The sequence below is a fragment of the Fringilla coelebs genome (genome assembly GCF_963513975.1).
Source record: "Fringilla coelebs genome assembly, chromosome: 3".
Classification (NCBI taxonomy): domain Eukaryota; kingdom Metazoa; phylum Chordata; class Aves; order Passeriformes; family Fringillidae; genus Fringilla; species Fringilla coelebs.
Genome location: NC_140030.1, coordinates 77,239,796 through 77,260,349, shown reverse-complemented (window position 1 = coordinate 77,260,349; position 20,554 = coordinate 77,239,796). Strand labels below are relative to the sequence as shown.

Genomic DNA, 20,554 nt, shown 5'->3' with positions numbered 1-20,554 from the left:
ATCAGCAGCAAACTGTCATGAAGGTTTTCTGTTTTACTCTATAAGTGATAAAATAATTTTAATTTCTGAAGACAGCTTTGCAATCATCTTTTCTTGCCAGGTCTAGTTCCTAACACCTTCCAGTAACTCCTGCTTCTTGATCAATATATACAGGTGAACTACACTATAACTCCTTGAAAATGCATCCAGAGCTTACCACTGATCAGCACCAACTGAAATCTTTGGCAAGTGATGTACGAGATTAATTACCCCAACAGTCCATAATTTGCATCTCCCTTCTACTCTAAAATTGTCTAGCTGCAATTTTTATGAGGTCAAATTGCATGAAAATTTCTTTAGATGAAGTTTAAAAGATGAGTTTGACTGATATCACAACAAGAAAACAATTTAGCAAATTTACTCCTATTCATGGAAGGCTGGAAGCCAGTTCTTTATTCTTGCTGGCAGCCTTATAACTTAGCAAAGTTTGCAAACTGCTGCCAAGATATTGGGCCAAGTAAATTTTCAAGGAAAATGAAATGAAACGCATTCTGTTCTGTGAAACTAGGGAACAGAATGTGATATGCAGAGAATTGTGAAAGCCCAGAGCAATGCTAATGAATTTGATTTTACAGGCAATGCTGATCACTGAGTGAAGCACTTTTTAGAATAGCTGTGGATATTCCTTACAAAATGTTGGAATATCTCTGGCATGGTTTTAATATGGACTGGACATCTCCAAGGTCAGAGACTCAAGGTTACTATCAGAAGTTGAAATGAGACGAGAATAAAGTTTCAAACAAAAATTTCTCTATATCAAGAGGAGATTTGACCCATTAAGAGTGGTGAACTTCAGAATGAATAGCAATCACAATCACTTAGAGATGAAAAGATTTTTCATTGTCTTTCTTCCTATTCTCTTATTTCTACCTAAATTCATCAGAAATATATGTTTGATGTACATGTGAACCCTAGCACATCACCACAGTAAACATGACCTGGAATAATATTTTTAAACATGGCTGACTTCCTTTATTTTTACATGTCCTTCACACAGTTAAGGGTCAGACCCTGTGTTCTGCCAATGCAAAATGTCAATCAATTACATTTTATACCTATTCATGGCTGTCTGGGTTTAAATGTTCTCAAATATAATATAAATGTAACTCAAATATAATTTCAGTTACCAAAACTCAACCTCAGAGTACTCTGTCATACAAAAAATCTTTTTTTTTCTAAGAAAAAGAATGCAGATGTCTACAAAGAAGATGTGCACTGCTGAAAAAAAAAAATTAACTCTTCAATTTTTTAGAAACATTAGTTACACAAGAGTATTTCAGTGATGTATCCAAAACTAATTTTACTCAACTGATCTATCAAGTGTTTTCCCTATGCTTCCTTGGAAAGTATTAACCACCATGGCAGGACATAAAGTATTACAGAATTTAAATGGAATTCAGTTTTTGTGGAAAACAACACCCCCACCCCCCCCCCCCCCATATATTCACACACCTACACACTTTTCATATGAATAACTCAAAAGGCTGAGAGCACATTTCTCAAATAAGTCTAAAACACAGTTCTGGGATTAAAATAGTTAAATTAAAGGAAAAAAAGGCTTATTCAATGTTGTGAAACTTAACAAGACAAAGTTTTGGACATCTATCCATTCATTGGTACTTTGCTGGAGGCTCTGATTACTGGTACGGATACCACGTCTGGATTTGACTTGATTTGATCTAAAATCCACATCAAAAATCTAAACTATGGCATTGCATATGAGAAGAAGCACATTTGCAAGTGATTTAATTTACTTTTGGCAGTTCCTCTATGCAGGATCAGCAGATCAATCAGTAAGAGTAAAGGCCAGTGCCTTTAGCACAATTCAAAGGGGATGCTCCATGACTTAAGAAAGCAGGAATGTGATTGCTAGTAGAGGTCCACAATAAACAAGATGATTTCAGCCACTTATTCCTGACTTGGTTTCAACAGCAGGAAGTGAGACCAGAGCCTGTTATCTATTCTGTTATCACCAGTCCTCTCCCAGTGTTCCATTTTCCTATGTGGGCTGTCTAATGGGACTACTGAAACTGCTGCTTCTATTCACACTCATCTTGAATAATTCTGTGGTGCCAGTGCTCACAGTCCTAGTTCAGTTCTACACTCCAAACTGATTCCTGGTGTGACTCTAATGAAATCCTTCCAGTTAAACAGAACCATCTTATTGAGTACATGAGCCCTTACAGAATAAAGTAATTTGTTAATTGGCTGATGCCTTTCCTGATCCAGTCCTCCACTCCCTGCTGTCTTGAGTCCCTGTCTCACATTTTTTGCCAAGGATTAAAATTTATTTCAAGGATTAAAACACTTGAGGCAGGAAGCATGCTCTCTGTCTGCTTTGTGTTCTAAGCTCATTCCATCTGGACCGAAAGATAAAATTATTTTATTGATAATAGTCTGCAAAATATTCACAGGATAGTATGGCATAAATCAGCATGACTGAATACTGCAGTAAAAAATAGTAGTCATAGGAGAGGCCTAAAATGAGACATATTGCTGATTTACTATAGAGGATAAATCTTATGCATTAGCTTGATATTTGCTCTGTGCAAAAATAGACTACATTAGCTCAATATTCATTTTTCTTAGCACTTTCAATTTTGTTTTCAGTTTTCATGAATATAAAAAGTCCCCCCAAACACATTCCCTGTGCACAAATTTGAAACAGAAGAAACAAATTTATAATATAATGGGTTGGAGCAGTTAAGCAGCACAGATCTATTCAGAGACACAGAATAACTTTAGAAATATCTGCTATAGCAAGGAAGCTGGAAAGGCCCAACGTGACAAGAGGAATGCACTGATTTTAGAAGGAATGTGTGGAGATTTTCAGCAACATATTCACCATTTTATGCAGATGGGCTGATCATATTCTCACAAAGTGCAGTTACCTCATTAGGGGCAGGTGCTGAGTAGCATCAGCAGGCAAAACAAAGACTTAATTAAAAATGCAAATGCTGCAAGTCTGCTTACAGTACAACACTGATGGCCAGCATTAAGCTCTTTACTGACTATATTACCATGGCCCTTGGCTGAGACTGCATCCCCTTGGACCCCTTTATAAAGAGAAACTGAAAGACACAGGAACAAGGAAATCTGTCATGCACCAGCTCTGATGCATCAATATTAATAAAGAATGTAATTATGGCACAGTGCCAGGAATCACTAAAATTGCTGCAGAACCTACCACATAAGTGAATGTATCAGGCACGCAACTTTTGGGTGTACAACTTTAATGAGAATTGAGGAAACAATCTCTATTTTGCAGTTTTCACTTACAAATATCATATAAAGCCACTTATTACATGCTAGTTTAGGAAATGCTTCATGGTTTTCTCTGTGGAGTTTATTTAAGTTGCCTTTAAGGGCCAAAAAAAAGAAAAAAAAGTTAGGATGACATGAATACAAGAGGCCTCTCATTCACGATCTGTGTCAGGGCCTGTCCTGTCACCCCAATGAGACGCACTCTCTCTTTTCTACCTCTTCAAAGCTAATGTCCTCACAAATATAACATCACCAAAAAAAAAAAAAAAAAGTCTTAAAACTGTTTTCCTCTTTAGTATTTTATATAAAAAGAAGAAGTAGGTTTCTCTGATGTGTATCCCAGTGCTTTTATAGTGTCTCCCCATTTAGGTTTTTAAGCTCCTTAGGACCTGAATTACTTCCTCATTTCTGTGTTGTTAATGGTGACCATGCGGTGGGAGCTTTGTACAGGTTAGTGATAGCACAGACCAATTATTTTGATATGCATGGCTAGTTAATGAGAAAACATTAGTCATTATGACTATAGACTGGATCCTGAAATCTCTAATCAGTCAAAACACCCATTATCATCTCTATGACTGTTTAAGTGAATAAAATCTAAATAGGGACATTAGTAGCAAACCTACTGTTTTCATTTGAACTGCATTTTCATATAGATTATACTGAGTCTTTCCTATAATCACCCGTTTAAAACAAGACACATCTACAGGAAATCTTTCAACAGATTGAAAACTACATAAAGTTAGCATTGTTTCAGACTCCATTGTATTTACATTTAGACTAGCTGTAATTTTTAAAATGTAGACTGACTGTCAGTGACCTCAGATTCTTTTAGCAATTTGCACCTACATAATGAAAAATACAGTTAGAAGAGAAAGAAAAGAAGTATTCCTCCAGCTGTGTTCACCTTAAGGACTTTGTTTGATTCAACACAGTAGGAGGAAAAATGCCTGAAATACAACCCAGAAGGCTCAAACTAGTGAAAATTTCCACATAAAGCTAAGTTTAAAAATTTAGCAAAAAACCTCAAAAAAGTGTAGGTTCCATTTCTGGACCCAAAGTAAGAGAAATTACTTACAAGACCTCATTCATTTTGCAAAAATACAACTGGTATTTAAAATTTTGTTCTTTAACCACTTTTATTTGTCTGCAAATACTTCACAGAGTACATAGTTTTCCTCCCCAGACCCATGTAATGTGGATGCAGACATTTATAAACTTTTCTAGCTGTTCTAGATGATAACTATTCTTTATAAGGCCTATCAAATTTAGAACATGAAAATGGTATTTATTTAACAGCTAAATTCATCTAAACTGGTTGTGATATATTCTAGTGAGAAAAATTGACTTTCATGGTTTGATTCAATTCATCCTAAAGTAGATATAAAAACATACAAACATGTCAGATAAATTGTGCCTAAAAGGTTCTGTTTCTCTCTTTTGTGGGGATTTAGAACCACTAGGTGTGGTAGAAATATCTACTTTGCAAACCTCTAAAATTAGGGAAGATGAACCCTATATGGTGATGCCATGCAAAAGAACTTATGACTAAGAGCTAAAGAATTCTGCAGTATGGATAAGAATATGAAACAGAATAAATCAGGAAAAAACCCCAATAAATCAATCACTACTCCTTGATTCTCAAACAGGACTTGCAGAATGTCTATGGATCTCAGGTAATTAAAGTATATGGAATACACAGCTATTTAGAAAAAAAAATGGACTTATCATTGTTAGAAGGACTAACAGTTTAAGAGTTGAAATTTGGCTGAAGAGTGTATAATGCCTAAGAGGTGGAGTATCAGAAGCTACTTGACAAAGACAATGAGGCACACTTATCTTTTTAATGCCTTTTCAGTGAAAAATTTTGTGTGCGAAAAAGCAACCAGGAGACATCTACGAATTTAAAAAACACAAAAAGCACAGCATTTGATCTATCTTAAATTACTGGAATTCAGGACATTAGTAGATTAGGCTTTCTCTTCCAATCATTATCATGAAAGAATCATCTGCTTCACTTTTCTGAGCCCCAGTATCATTTACCTCCACTTTCTTTTATATTTCACCGAAATCCCTCATTATCTTTTTACCCATCTAACTTCTATAATTACCTTTTCCCTGTCTTATTCCCTTTCTTGACCTCTATATAAGGTCACCTTTCTCTTACCTCTCACAATATATCTTCCTCGCCTTCAGCTTGTTCTCTGATTTTCAGACAAAGGAGCAAAATTCAAGATTATTGCTCATATTAACAATAAGGAGTGAAGGATTCAAAAAGAGGAAAAAATAATACCCACCAAAAACCAATTGTGATGAATCTGCCAGACAGCAAAACACGGAATTAAAAAAAAAAAACAAAACAAAACAAAGCAAAACAACAAACCAGAAATTTCATGAAACTGCTGAAAGCTTGGCAAATAATACATGGGAGAAAAACAGTGCTACGACAACAAAGTGTTCAAGACTTAAGAGTGTCAAAAGGTCTCCCATAAAATGAATTTCTTGTGCATGAGGAAACCACTATGTAGCAATCATAATATTCCCCACAAAGCTCCACTTGAGCTGCTTTTTACATCAGTGAGGGGACTGAATGTGACCTGTGGTGATGACAGCTGGCTGGGCCTGGCTTATTTGCAGCTGAAGGCAGCGACTTCTGAGTTTAAGCCTGAGCACGTGAAGGGAAGTGAAGATGCTCCAGAAGTCTGCCTTGGTTGCACAGATCATGTAGGGCAGGCTTCAGTAGGAGCAGCAGACCCAGTTGGTTACAGATTCAGCAAATAAACTAAGAAATGCTTAAAAATTAAACCAGTGGTCATCAAGAAATTCCATAAGGACAAGGCTGGTCCCACGTCAGGCCAGGAAAACAAGAATATACAAGATATACATCCAGACACAGCACATTTGAAAACATAGCCCAGTGATGCAACAAAGGAAAGGACCCGAGCTTAAATGTAACTCCTGGGCCAGTGGGCTCACTGAGGATGTGCGAGGTGAAACCTCTGACAAGGCTTCCAGCAGCTCTTTCTCACACAGCTCCTTTAGTAAAAGTCTGACCCAATTTACACAACTGCGCATTTCTCAATTTTGACACAACTAGCTAAACACCCATGCAGGCACAAGGTTGAAAAAGTCAAAACAATGTCTATTCCTACTGCCCTCTTCTCTGTATTAGCTCCCTAATTACTTCCTGTGTCCCAAAAACCCCAGCTCTACTCAACTGCAATTACAACTCAATCAATTCCAACTATGAAAGGCTGGAAACCAGCAGCAACATTCTTGCTGTTAGCTGTCACCCCAATATATGACATTCTGGAAAAGTTTGTTTTTCAGAGCACCCAAGTAACACATAAAGACGTATCAAGGCTTATATGGAAGGTAATTGATTTATTCAAGGTACTAAAACTTTATCCTTGGAAGTGGTCAAGGCCTTCTTGGCTGGAGCTTTGACCAGACTGGCCTGAGGGAAGCACCACTGCTCATGGAAGGGGATTGGAACTAGATTATTTCTATGGACCTTTCCAACCCAAGTAATTCTATGATTCTGTGATTAAAAAAACCCTTTATCAGCAGTTTTTAAATAAAATTATATTGTTACTAAATGAAATGCAAAATTCTCTTGTGTTCAAATACATAGTTAAAATACAGGAAAGAAAGTTCAGGATAAATGATCAGTTTTCACAGTACAGTCCCCAAAAAAATGGTTCCAGGACTTGAGTATTCACCATCAGTAAAACGGAAATGAACAGTGAACTGACAATGTTTGCTAGTGATACGATTTTTTCAGGGTAGTAAAAATTAAGGTCAACCAGAAAAAACACATTGAAGACTGCAGGATGCTGAGTGACAGTAAAATGAAAAATTAAATTCCTTGTCGATAAATGTGAGGTGATATACATAGGAAAAATAATTTTACCCAAACAGTGATCGTTTTGACTAGTTATTATCACACAAAAACAGGAACTTGGGGGCTATAATAGCTAGTTGTATGAAAATGTCAGCTCGATGCTCAGTAGCAATCAAAAAAGTAAATTGAGTGCTAGGAATTATTGAGAGGAATCGAGAAGGAAATCCAACCAAACAAAAAAACCCCATCCCAGAAAACAAGGCTGTACAAAATCTGTAAAAATCTATTACGTGCTCCACTTTCATGTAGCATGTACAATTCTATCTTTGCTTTGCATTCATAAGTTCTACAGATACAACTTTCACAGGACTGTTCATTAATATACTAAATAACTTGTTAGTGGTTTTATTCTGACATTTCAGTGTGTCACAAAACATTCCACAATAAAAGTGTATACCACAGAAACGGTCTTTTCAAATTACCTGTGATACTTTTTTTCATCTTCAATGCCCTGCATGTCAGGCTCCACACTCTGAAGATCCCACAGAAGTAGAAATTTATTGACAATTTACTTCTCTTAGGAGTGAAAGAGAGATGGAAAATGGCTCAGGAAAGATGTATCTAAAACTTAGTTGATACAACGTTTTTCAATGAAGGCAGAAATACCACTACTGGCCCTTTTAAAATTGAACTATTTAGTTTCTGAAATGTGCTATTTAATGACATAAGTAACTTCTTATTTCAATAAAAGTAATATTTTGAGGAAGTTCCTTAGCTGGTTTTACAAGTGAAAAGACATATATTGGCAACCATTCTCTTAAAGGCTTGTGCAGAAAAATGGAAAAGATTGAGTGAAAATGGCACTTTACCATGCTCTCTTATCTCAACATAATTGCATGATCATTGCATCACTTTTATATAATGCAATTCCAGAACTATACTGCAAAGAATAGGAATGATTTTAAGAAAAAGGTCAGCTTAGAATTTCACACACTCTCTTCACACATACTCTAAACTGGAATGTTGGATATGCAGCAACACCCTTTTGCATTTAGAAGACAGTTTTTGAAAATACAAACCTACGTCAAGAAGTTTCTTTATCTCTTTAAGGGTTTGGGAAGAAGGGATACAGTTTTTCCAGGCTATTAAAACCAGCCTAGATATTTAAGCAATGAGCAGTAAACAACAGCTTTTTAAAGCAATTCTGTTGTGACGCATGCTAAGAGCTAACTTCCTTCTGTAGAGGAAGAAAAACATGGAACTAAGTATTTCAGAAAAAGAAGGAAAGACAGGCAAAGGGAAAGACAAAGAGAAAGACAATACGCACTCAAAGCTCAGAGCTTAAACCTCAAAGAACCTCTAGCTCTGCATTAACTAACAGAATTCCCCATCCACAGATTAGCTGAAAGGCAGCAAGATTCATCACATTAAAGTTAAATGTGCAGAAAATGGAATCATAGTAATCCTCACTGACATGTTTACACGTACAGTCTGCTGAGCATCTACGTCTGTTATTTGATAAGAAGCATGGAAATAATAGTCTCAGACTTTGAAACAGCGATACCAACTAATCTTCTCCTTGCAACTCTTACAGATGCCTCAATACATCTAAAAATTTCTCACAGAGGGGTGATGGTACCTATGGTCTAGTGACCCCGCCATGCTATGCCAAGATGCATAATTCTACACAGGAAAGCTTTGAGCTTCAGCTCATGACCTTTCCCCACTTACACTTTGAAGAGACCCTTTGGGGGGGCTGCAGCCCGATAAACCTGTTGGCTTGATTACCTTCATACAAAACACACTTTATTATCGAAAAGGAATCAAATGGCTTCTCTATCAGAATGAATTAGGCTAATGTTGAAGTTTCTAAGTTGATATGCGTCACTTTAACTCTTAATTACTCTTTTTCCTTTAATGCAAACACATGATGAAGTGAGAATGCAGTAATTTGTAGGCCCTGAGAACCTTCTCAGTAAGAGATATTATCAATATACATATGGTTCATTCACCAACATGTTCTTTGTTTCATCAGTTATATATGTGTTATATATGTTTTATACATATTATATGTATATATAAATACATACATGCATATATAATATATATACGTACATATATATGTTTTATTCTATATGTACATTGTCTTCAAATGGATATCAGTATGAAATTTTCATTGCAGTTTAGAGACTAGATTGCATAGCAATTTTCTGCTGGATTAATTTAAATCAAGTCCTGCTATCATTCTTCAACCTGTCAGTTTGTGAAACCACCCTCTGCCCCGTGTTAGCTTTCCTGCCTCATGACCTGTAGAGCCTCCACTCCTCACCACCTTATCTATGAACAGCAGAGAGCTTTAGCAGCTGCTCGTTACCCAACTCCCAATTAGTGTGACAGCAAACCAGAGGCTGCCAGCTGAACTCCCAGTTACTCCCTGGGGTGCCACGCCAATCAATTAAACAAATTGATTTTGTAGAATGGTTTTGTTGAAGTTAAACAGAAATGCTTAAAGACGATTTTGTACATTCAACTTGAGATGTACTTCATACCTCTTAATCTCTACAAAAGCCCCTTCCCCTCCTGCCATCTCACATAAACCTAAGAAAGATTGTTGTTTTTCTTTCCATACAATGCTTTTCACAGTTTGACAAAGTTATGTGCTGGAGGGGTTCTCCTTTCTAGTGTTGATTCCCAATTCACACTATAAAGTAGAAGACATTCCTGCAGATTCTAAAGAGAAAAGATTTCATCCCAATGCCTCCCTACCTCCTTCATCAGTAAGCATTTGATCTCTAGCTGATTCTCTTGAAGAATTATGATAATCTAGAAGACAATAAAGGTATTATAGCTACATCTCCAGTACCTAATGCGGATTCCTGTTCTACTACATATTTGTGCTAGAGGTAATCAACATTGCAGTTCTGCCCTATTTATAGTATATTTATAAGCCATTTAGCCAGGGAAAGAGACTCCAGAGGGGGCTACAGGAGAATAAGGATAGCAAAGTGAAATATGAAAGAGATTGTGCAGAAAAGAGAATGTTAGATGTTTTTAGATATGGCAATGTTTCATGAGGATGTTTTATTTATCTACATATTACTGGTCAAACACAAATCTTTCTGCCTGGCTAGCAGATACAAAATGTGTTTGTTCACATTACACTGCTAGATTTAGTGTACCTGAAAAATTTCTATTACAGATTAGGGGGAAAATGTTGAGGACTAGTAACATTTCTGTTTGAAACAGATTTTTTGCATTTCTATCCTAAATACTTCACAATGGTTAGAGTTATAAAGAAGATATAGCTCAAGATGAGTCAAATACTAGCTCAGCTACAGCCCTTGTAACGTTCCCTCACTATGTTTTTAACAAGTTAAAAATTACTGTGAACAATGCTGTGGGGTTTAGAAACCAGGATATATAGCTATTCATCACACTTTGGGTATCAAGAGGGATTAAAGAGCAATATCCATAATCACTAATCTGCATCAAATCAGGAATTTAGATCTTAACCTTTCACAGCTGAAGATAGTGGAGATTTTGCTATTTACTTAATTTTTATTAGAATAAACACAAGATTCTTTTGAAGAGAACTAAAATTTGCTTGGGAGAAGTCCCTGATAATGTTAATCATGATCTTCACCTGGCCATATTTCCAGCACAGACTTTATTTAAAACATTACTGATATTTGATTCAGCTACCCCAAAAATAATTAGTGGAAGCTAATTATTTGGGAAGAGTTGAAGTAGAAAAAATTCTGTTGCCAAGTGATATACCTTTAAATCAGAAACCTTTAAATCAGGAACCAATTGCTGCCAGTTAGAATTTCCTTCCAGTAATATATGCTGAGTATTTATTCTGTGACAAAGCTAAAGAGCAAACTGTGGTGAACAAAGGAGGAGCTGTGTTTCCTGCTACTTTAGTTGCTCAAGTGAACTTTTGATCTTTTTCACATTTTTGGTTAAACCACCTTCAGAGCAAAAATGCAGTAAGATAATGTCAGCCAGGACTGAAAACCAGAAGCTTGTAATAAAACCAGGGGCTTATAATGAAATCACTGACAAGTTCTACAGCATTGCAGAAAGCTGTTCATCAGTGTATGATGGACAGGCTCAGCTTGGAGCATGATGTCCTTCTGTTCCCTCACCCTGCACCCAAAGACCCATCTCCTTACCCATATGCTTCTTTTTCTCTATTCCTGTCTTTTGACAAGTAAATGTCAAGACCCACAGAACTGACTGTTGCACCAACAGGGCATCATGAAAGCTTGTAAGCAACTGATGGTGCTTAGCAAACATGGTGGCTTTCAAGGACACCCCCACACAAGAAAAACCCCAAAACACCAAACCAAAACCAGACAATGTGTCTTCCCCTGCCAAATAGAATGATCTTTTTCTTTCACACAAGTTCAAATTTAGTCCCATTGAAATTATTTGTATTTATAAGGAGAAAGCAGGGTGTGTTTTGTGAAGCTATTTTCACCTTCTACTATCAACAGAATTTTTTAATCTCTTCCATGTAATCACTTTCTGTAGATCAAGCCTTTTTAATAGGTCCTGATGTCCTTGCTGTGTGCACAGAGCTCCAATGACATTAATGAATGTTGAGCACATGACTTGAGCACAGACTGATTCCTGCCATTTCGAGTGCTAAGAGCTCGTACAGAAACCATGCAGTGCATGGTGAGGCGCTGGAACAAGTTGCCCAGAAAAGCTGTGGATGCCCCAACCCTGGTAGGTTGGATGGGGCTTTGAGAAACCTGGTGTAGTGACAGGTGCCCATGGCAGAGGGGTTGGAACTAGATGACCTTTAAGATCTCTCCTAACTCAAACCATTCTATGATTTTATGACTTTTACTTGTGCCTCATAATTGGACTCTTCCTGTCAAAAAAGAATCACCCTAAAATGCTTCCTAAGTATTACTTTCCTATTTTTCCTAGTAGCATCAGTAATAAATTATTGTCAACAATCATTCTGGAAAGCATACAATGCATAGTTTTATCAGTACAGAACATTTTCCATCTACAAATGTCACCTCCAGCTGGAGGTGTAAAGGCATAAGCGATGCACTTGCAAAAGCAAGTCCATCCATGTTGTCCCTCATAATCAATCAAAATAAGAACATTATTACATTCTAAGAACACAACTCTGTTCCACCTCACCACTTGACACAGGGGAGTCAGCAAATGCCACTGTTCAATTAACATGGAAGGGCCTTTAAAAACCATAAAGTAATTAGACACGTTCATGAGAGACAATTATGTCATGTAAAGATAAGCATTCCCGGAAGAGCTTTAGCCTCTATTAGAAAAGAGCATTTTTTACATTTTTCCTCTCAAATTAATTTCACAGACATGCAAGGTGTGATGGGAAAACGGCACCATTCCCATCAGCGTTAAAAGCATATCATATGAATGAGGTCTCCAGCATGGCACTGGCTGCAATAAATTATCAAGTGTGCGTTCTGTTTTCTGAAATGGCCTCAATTTATCATTTTATTGAAAAGGTTCCATTATGCTAATGTCTTATAAAATCACTTTCTGCTGTTGCTAGAAGGTGAAGAGAGGATATCAATTTTTATATATAGAATTTGGAAGTATTGCTGCAGTGAATTGTCAAGGGTTAATAACCCTAAAAGAAGATAAAATATACATAAGAGCAAACTTCCAAGGACTTTGTAATGACAAATTTTCATAACCCTTCTGAAAGTAAAATAGTTTTCTTAAGCTTAACTCTCTTAAAAGAAATGTTGAAAGAATTAGAAATAGTTAATTTTTGGGCTGAAAACTCTCCTTCTCTTCTCCAATCAAGCCCTGAATTGACACTGGAGACTGGTTTTTTCCAATGAAGATCAGAATAGAAATACCATTACCAATCTTGTCAACTTGCCCAGATGACAAATATAAAGGATAATCAGATAGGGGTACATAGGTGATTATTTGAAAAGGGGAATACTCCTTCTCTAAATAAAACTTTCTGTAATAAGAACATATTTTTATTTGAATTATTGTATACAAAATAGGAAACTATTAAAAGAAGAGAACTAGATTTAGACTGGCAATATATTTGAGCTCACATAATAGTAATTCAGTGGTTTCTTTTTTGCTGTGCATCAAAAAAAGAGTACTGTTTCAGAAACATTAACCTATTTTTAACAGGAAGCATTTTCCTAGGGGAAAATGAGCACATTCCTCTGAACATAATCACAGAGCATAATCCAAGAAAGTACAGAATCAGGAGGGATAATTTAATATATACTGACACTAACAAGCTGCCCAGGGAAGGAGTTGAGTCACCATTCCTGGTGGCATTTAAAGTTCAGATGTGGCACTTAGGAACGTAGTTCAGTGGTGGACTTGGTAGAGTGATGTGTTAACCTTTGGACTCAATGACCTTAAGGTCTCTTCCAACTGAAACAATTCCTTGACTCTAGCACTGCAATATATTTTAGCAGTCAAAAACAAGTGGAACTAGAGCACTCTAACCATCATTTCAATGGATAATCAATAAAAATCCTTCTGGACCTCACAGCTTCAAACATGGATCGCAGTTCAACAACTTCTGTCATACAACATTTACCAAACAGCTTGAGAACTTAAAATTTTTTTTAAAATTCTCATTCAATATGTAGGAAATAATTCGTGCAATTGAGCTAAAATGAAATCCAATGTCTCTTTACACTATGAAAAGGATATTGCCATACTCTTCTATTAATACACATGGATTTTTAGACCTGAGATGCACATACTTAAAAGATGGTTACTGCTGAAAAACATGTTCTAACACTGTGACAATCTAGTCAGGGACAATGTGTAAACACTTTGCATCAAGTATGTGAGCAATGTGACTACCAAATCAACAAAGAGGTGTGTAGTTGCACACATTTTTGTCTTAGGAGGCATCCACATCACAAAAGTTTGTAAAACAAAACAAAACAGAGCAAAACAAAACAAAACATGCATGAGGGACTGCAAATGGGTAGAACATCTCCTAGTTATGGAACACCTATGAAAGGTAGCTGGCAAAACAAAAACAATGGAAGCAGTGAAGAGCACAAAGGAGATTCAGGACTGGGAGAAGAAATATAAAACTATCAAATAAGAAAGGAAAAACCGAGAGGAAAGAAGACAAGTGCTTTAGTTCCAGTTTCTCTTTTAAAAGAGCTCTCAGGCCCAATGAACTCAACTTTTGTGACTACAACACATCACTGCAATGAACATGGCATCATGTTATGGCATGTACATTGACAGCAAATTTAAGACAAAAAGCCTAACAGTGAAAGTCTAACAGTTTAATGTATGCAATGAAGGCACAGTGATAGCAATTAACAACGTGCCAGACTTAACCACTGGCACACAGAGAGCTGTCCAGGAATTCACTGCAGGAATTTTGTAAAAATTTGTTTTGAACTTTAAAATAGAATTGTACATACAGTAAATTTACAGTGTGTAATGAAGACAAATGCAGCCTTAATTCCCAGAAACTATTTGTTAAAATCAGGACTAGTGTATTATTTCTGAGTTGGTATTTTGTTCTGCATTTCTTAAAAAGGTAAATTAATACCTTCCCTTTTCTGGGTGTAGATTGATCCTCAAATTAGTATTGTATTTAATAGTTAGAAGTTTTGAAAATAATATATTGTAAAAATCTGAATCAAATATAGGCTAAATCACAATGAGCTGCTTGATGCATTTTCATTTAAATTAAAAGTAGTTTAATCCTAATACAAAAGTAAACTGTCAGGGCACCAAATCCAAAAATAAATAGTAACCTAACTAGTTACTTGAATATGTCTACTGAAAGAATACATTGGTTGCATATTAAGTAATTTATTACTTTTTCTTGTCCAGCAATATGAATCTTATTCAAATGGATGCCTGTAAAAGAGGACTATCATAAGAATCATGTAATCACCAGGAAGGACTGTATTAATATTTCAAGAAATTTAAGAAAGGTCAGTATAAGCACTCTGGTAATTTGTTTTCAAAACAAAATGTTGACAACTCTAGAAAAAAAAGGCCTAACTACTAAATGTAAATTGCATAGAATACTGATTTTCCTTGTTCAAATGACTGATTTACAATACCATGGACCTAAGGTATATTTAATTAATTAATTAATGTTATAATTAAGCCACAAATTATTTGTACACATGCCAAAGGAAAAAAAATCTTTATACTGATTAGTTTCCTTTTTAAAGAAATGCAGTTAAATGACACGAGAAATTTTAGGAATCCTTCTTTATCTCTTTTAAGGGGATAGTAAATTCTTAGCTATTTTGAGTTGTAACAGAGAAAAGCAATATTAGGTCAGAGCCTCACGTTTCTGAATGTCAATGAAAATGTTCTTTCCACGCTGGAAGCCATCCTGAAAGGATGAGTGCTCACAATTTGCTGAAATCCTTGAAAAGGCATAAGAAATAGCTGCAGTTGTTCTCAGCTCGGCACTGGGCAGTGGTACTCAGCCTAGCACCACATGCAAATGGGGAGGTAGATGTACACCATAACCCTGCCCAACCTGGATCTAATTTGGGATTATAAGGTCTATAAAACTGTGAAGTAATTTTACAGTACTTCAGGAGTTCAGACTACTCATTTACTTCAAACAGATTTGACACAAAAATTCTTATCCTTTTAGGCTTTTTGAGCGAAATAATTATAATAAAGTGTAAGATCAATTACAGGGCACAGGAATTTTTAACACATAGCCATCAGAATACTATTCAAAAACTATTTTTAAATGTCAGCAATTTAAATTGTTAAATTGATATGGGCTTTTTTCCTCACCAGGGCTTACCTCAGAAGCATGAACAGATCTGACTAGCCACACCTGAAATGGTGGCTTTTCCTACTAAGTGTTTTTTACTGTCTCTTTCATGGAATCAGACTCTTACATGGAATGGGCACCAGTTCATCACTTCATGCATCACTAAAAATACTGAGGTTTTGGTAACGACAGTTTCATCTGCCTTAACTGATACTTGTATTATTGGGAAAGCCAAGAAGTTCAAACATATATAAAGTTTTGGTAAAGCATTTCCCAGCTAGACAATCAATCCCTCTTTCTGCTAGAATTTACAAGTTGGCACATATAAGTCAGTATATACCAGTACTTTATTAACTCTTCTGAGAACAGAAGAACATGAAAAGATAGGGAATTAGAGGTGCCTTGAAATCAAGCATTTGTAAAAGTTTACCTACAGAACACCAGGATTTTTATTTGGAACTGATTAGATGAACATTTATTTAGAAGTTGAAAGTAAAAAAAAACCCTAAGTAATGATGATCACATCCACTTGATTCAGACAAAATAATAAACCATAATGAATAATGGATTAAACTGGAAATTACATAAGTAACAACATTCATGTCAGCTTACAGAAAACATTCTATTGAACTAACTCTTTTTTTTCATATTACAAATTTGCTTGACATCATTTAAAAAGGGGAGAGAATGGGATTCTGCAGTCTGACTTCCTGTCTAGAACCATCCATAATACTTCTAGGTTGAAGTCCTATCTTCATGTTTCAGAAAAAAATGTTCTACATTTTTTAAAAATGGACAAATGTGGAGAATTCTTGTAAGCTAGGATAGCTTGCATTGGTGGTTGATTTCCTGGCAAGTTAAAATCCATGTGTGGTATTTGTATTTGCTGGCTTGCACTTTCTAGACAATGAGAGCTAAAATCCTAAAACAGCTGGTAAAACCTAATATTCCCAGAATACCAAACTTTCACTCCACAGATGCCAAAACAAATATAAACCAATCATGATGTGCACTTTTGTAGGATTCTCATGACTCTTCTCCTGAACCTTCTATGAGTTAGTCATCAAAACAGTGAGTTATACTGGTTTTAGTTATGCAAGCGTCAAAAGCAGAGAAAACATTTTCTGCAATCCACTCTGTTTTCTGTTTATACTTCCAAATATTCCATTGGCTTTCTTGAATTTGAAGTCATGATGCATTCTCATATTCAGCAGATGAGTCACACAAACCCTTATGTTTTACAGATTCATTGTTTTTCAGGTGGAAATCGGAGAATCATGGAATTGTTAAGGTTAGAAAAGACCTCTAAGGTCATCGAGTCCAACCATTATCTCTTCATCTTACACATGTACCTGCTGATATGCAACCATTATGGAACATAGTTTCATTTACTTATATTGTGTTTATTAAAGCACTTTGTTCCAGACATTGGACAGATGCAAATTAGAAGGGGGTGAAGTAGAATGAAAATCCTATGCTGAGATTTTTTACATGTCCTCTAGGAATCACACAAAGTTTTCAGAGCAAAGAAACAACAACAAAACAAACAAACAAACAACCCCCAAAACAACAACAACAACAACAAAAACTGAGAAGAAAAGGCATTTCTATTACTTTTGTCTGCAAAGACAGGAAACCTGGAATTCTTTGATGAGAGAATTCTCTTTGAAGAGATTATTTGGATCCATTTTCATATTTTTTTCCACTTATTAGTGACTTTCAAACTTCTGAATTTCTCATAGAGAAACACACTGTAGTCTAAAAAACACAGTGGCACAGTGGAAGTAAGATACACATCCAGACCAGTCAGGAGCTGGTTTCATTACTCACACAAGAGTGGAGGTGAGCTGGGAGGAGGATGTCCTGTTACATGCTTCTGCAAGGAGCAAACAATATCCTTGGGGACACACTGCCAGGCCATAAGGGTTTTTTGTCTCATCAAGTGCAGCAGTTCATACTACCTAAATATATTGCCTATATATTAGCAGTACAGCGTAACAAGAGTTACCTCTCTCCTGGTTTGTCTGGTGAAATTTTGTTTTCTAAGCATTCACGTAAATACTTCAAAAATACTATTTTAGCAGTCAAACACTGCAAAAGATTCTGGGAGACGCTCTTGTGAAAAGTACCACAAACCTTTTTCTCAGAATTCAAAGGAGGGCAAATAAAATCAGGGCAGGAACATGGGGCCAGCATAACAAATAAAAATAACTTAGGCTTCATAAAAACTTAAGTCTCAGTGTTTACTGCTGCAATTATGAAATAGCTGTGTAGCACATTAGACTAAACAATATTAATTTAATCAATTAATGAAACGTTTGCCTCTAAATTTTATGTTTAAATTTATCATGTACACGTGGAACAATAAAGATTACCCTTCATTCTCCTGTCGAGGTTGCTGCTGTAGACTGATCACTGCAACCATTCATCTCCAAGGACAATAGCTTGGTAAATATAATTTCAGCTATCAATGATAGCACCTACTTTCTTAAGCCACTCATTCCCACTGCTATTAGTCATTTCATTTATTACTCATTTCATTTATGCCAAAGGAAATCCTTGCTACACAGTAAAGTTTACTGCAAAACTGATAAACTCATCTTTGGAATAATATTTTTTTTAAGTGACTACAAATTAACTCACCCGAAATCCATAAGGAAAAATATAGTTCCCCATATTGAACAAAGGGATGGAGCTGAACAGACAAAAAGAAGTTAACAGGCCTTTAAAAAGACATTATTATTAACATCCTTTCACAAAGAACTATCAGTCATTAGAGTGGGTCTTCTTTTTCTTTTTTCTCTTTTATGATAAAAAGCCTTTATAATTTAATCACAGATAAAACTAGCCCACATATTTTATCAATACATTTTTCCCTCATGCATTCTGCCATGAAAATATTTGCTGCAATAGAAGACCTATCAGTTAATGCTTAGCTTCCCAGAGTTTGTAGTCTGTGGACAAATATGTCACATTACACATTTTCGAAGTCCTTGCACATGCATAAGCTATTCTGTAAAGTCAAGCACAGCTATTAAATCCCCCTACATATGTACAGTAATGAAAAAATATGTGGTAATGTTTAAAAGCTCACACTTTTGCCTTTCATCTGACAGTAAGCCCAGGCTGAAGCCCTGTCCCTAGTTTACCAGATTTAAATCAGCATGCACCCCTCTTATCTCATTACTCATTCAGATTGGGAGATGTGGATCATTAAGCTGGGTACTAATTTGCTCCTAAACCACACTCATTCATCATTAGCTGGCAGTGAGAGGTTGACCAAGTCAGTTGTGGAATACTTCTGTGACCCTCCCATGGATTGTATATTTTCTGCATGAGCTACTTAATAAATTCTTTAGAAGTTATTTTAACAGTTATAGTAGCCATGTTTTTAAGCAAGATGAGTTCTGTGTCCAGGTTAGTCACAGAGGTATCTCTGTCATATTCATAATTTATCTTCTGTACTCTGGATATATATGTTTGCTGTTACCTTCTGTACTGTGCAAAAAGGGTATCTGTGCACTGTTCTTTATAAAAAGACATCTCTGATGGACTATTATGACAAATCACAACAGTATCTGTTATTGCACAGAATGATGTATCTTCACGGGGGCAAGAGTGTCCGTAAGATCATTTTGCAGCAACCTGTGCCTCAGATTATTTTTCACAATGAAGATATTCTTAGTAACCATTTGGTGGATGAAGAACTTCAAATGTCCATAGTAACAATCACCACCATCATGTGTTGGCCAGGAAAGCTATAATAAATCTTAAAGAGATTGTAAATATTTTCTTATAAAATGTATGGGTATGAAAACATCCCAACAGATTGGGAATTAAGCACATTTGCAAAGCATAAACTGCCCAACATTCTAGTTAAGGAAACTTCCATAATGGAAATTTTGCAGAGACTATATTTTGCCTTCTCATAGGCCTTTGGGGGTTTTGCTGTCTTATAATAATTTATAAAAATATGAGCTTAATACAACTTAGATACAGGAGCAACACAAGAAATCACTAATTTTATCCACAAAGCAAAATTATTTTTCTAGAAGACACATTAGATGCTTATCATCTTAATATTGTTGTATTTTTTTGTTAAATAAATAAAATAAACCATATATTTTGGGGGCTTTTTCCCCATGGTATGGAACTAGAACTGTTCACCTAAGAAAGAAAAAGACACATTTAGAAATGTATATTGAAATGTACTAAGTCACTGAATTACCTGATTTTTCAACAGGAGGTGAAACACTGTTTTTTCCAGGATCCAGAATAACTGCCAACCCTGCAGAGACTGATGGGAGGATGCTTGTACTGAGATCTATGCGAGTTAAACTCTCAGGTTCTCTGTTCAAGGCTTTTAGAACACCTCCAACACAGCTATCTTCTGTCTTCTCCTTGTTCTGACTGTTGTTCTGTGGACTCTGAACAATATGAACAATGCTCTGCTGGGCCAGATCACAATTCTGTAACACAAAACCAAAATCATGATAAAGAATTAATTGTGACATAATGGACAAAATCCCTCTATCTCCAATTTATTTGTTAAATGGTCTCCAAACCATTTTGTGGAGAATTTCAGTGTGCAGTAATGGAGTTTAAAGCAAAGTGACAAGTGTAAATTGCTGGAATTAGGA

At 35.9% G+C, this 20,554-nt stretch overlaps 1 protein-coding gene across 1 annotated transcript in view; it reads right to left on the bottom strand.

Annotated features, from left to right (window-relative positions):
• Nucleotides 1–20,554, bottom strand: part of PRKN (parkin RBR E3 ubiquitin protein ligase) — a 679,650-nt gene that overhangs the window by 445,434 nt on the left and 213,662 nt on the right. Inside the window, exon 3 of the mRNA XM_084202932.1 lies at nucleotides 20,143–20,383. Within this exon, the coding sequence (XP_084059058.1) occupies nucleotides 20,143–20,383 (241 nt within the window). The remainder of the gene's footprint in view (nucleotides 1–20,142; nucleotides 20,384–20,554) is intronic.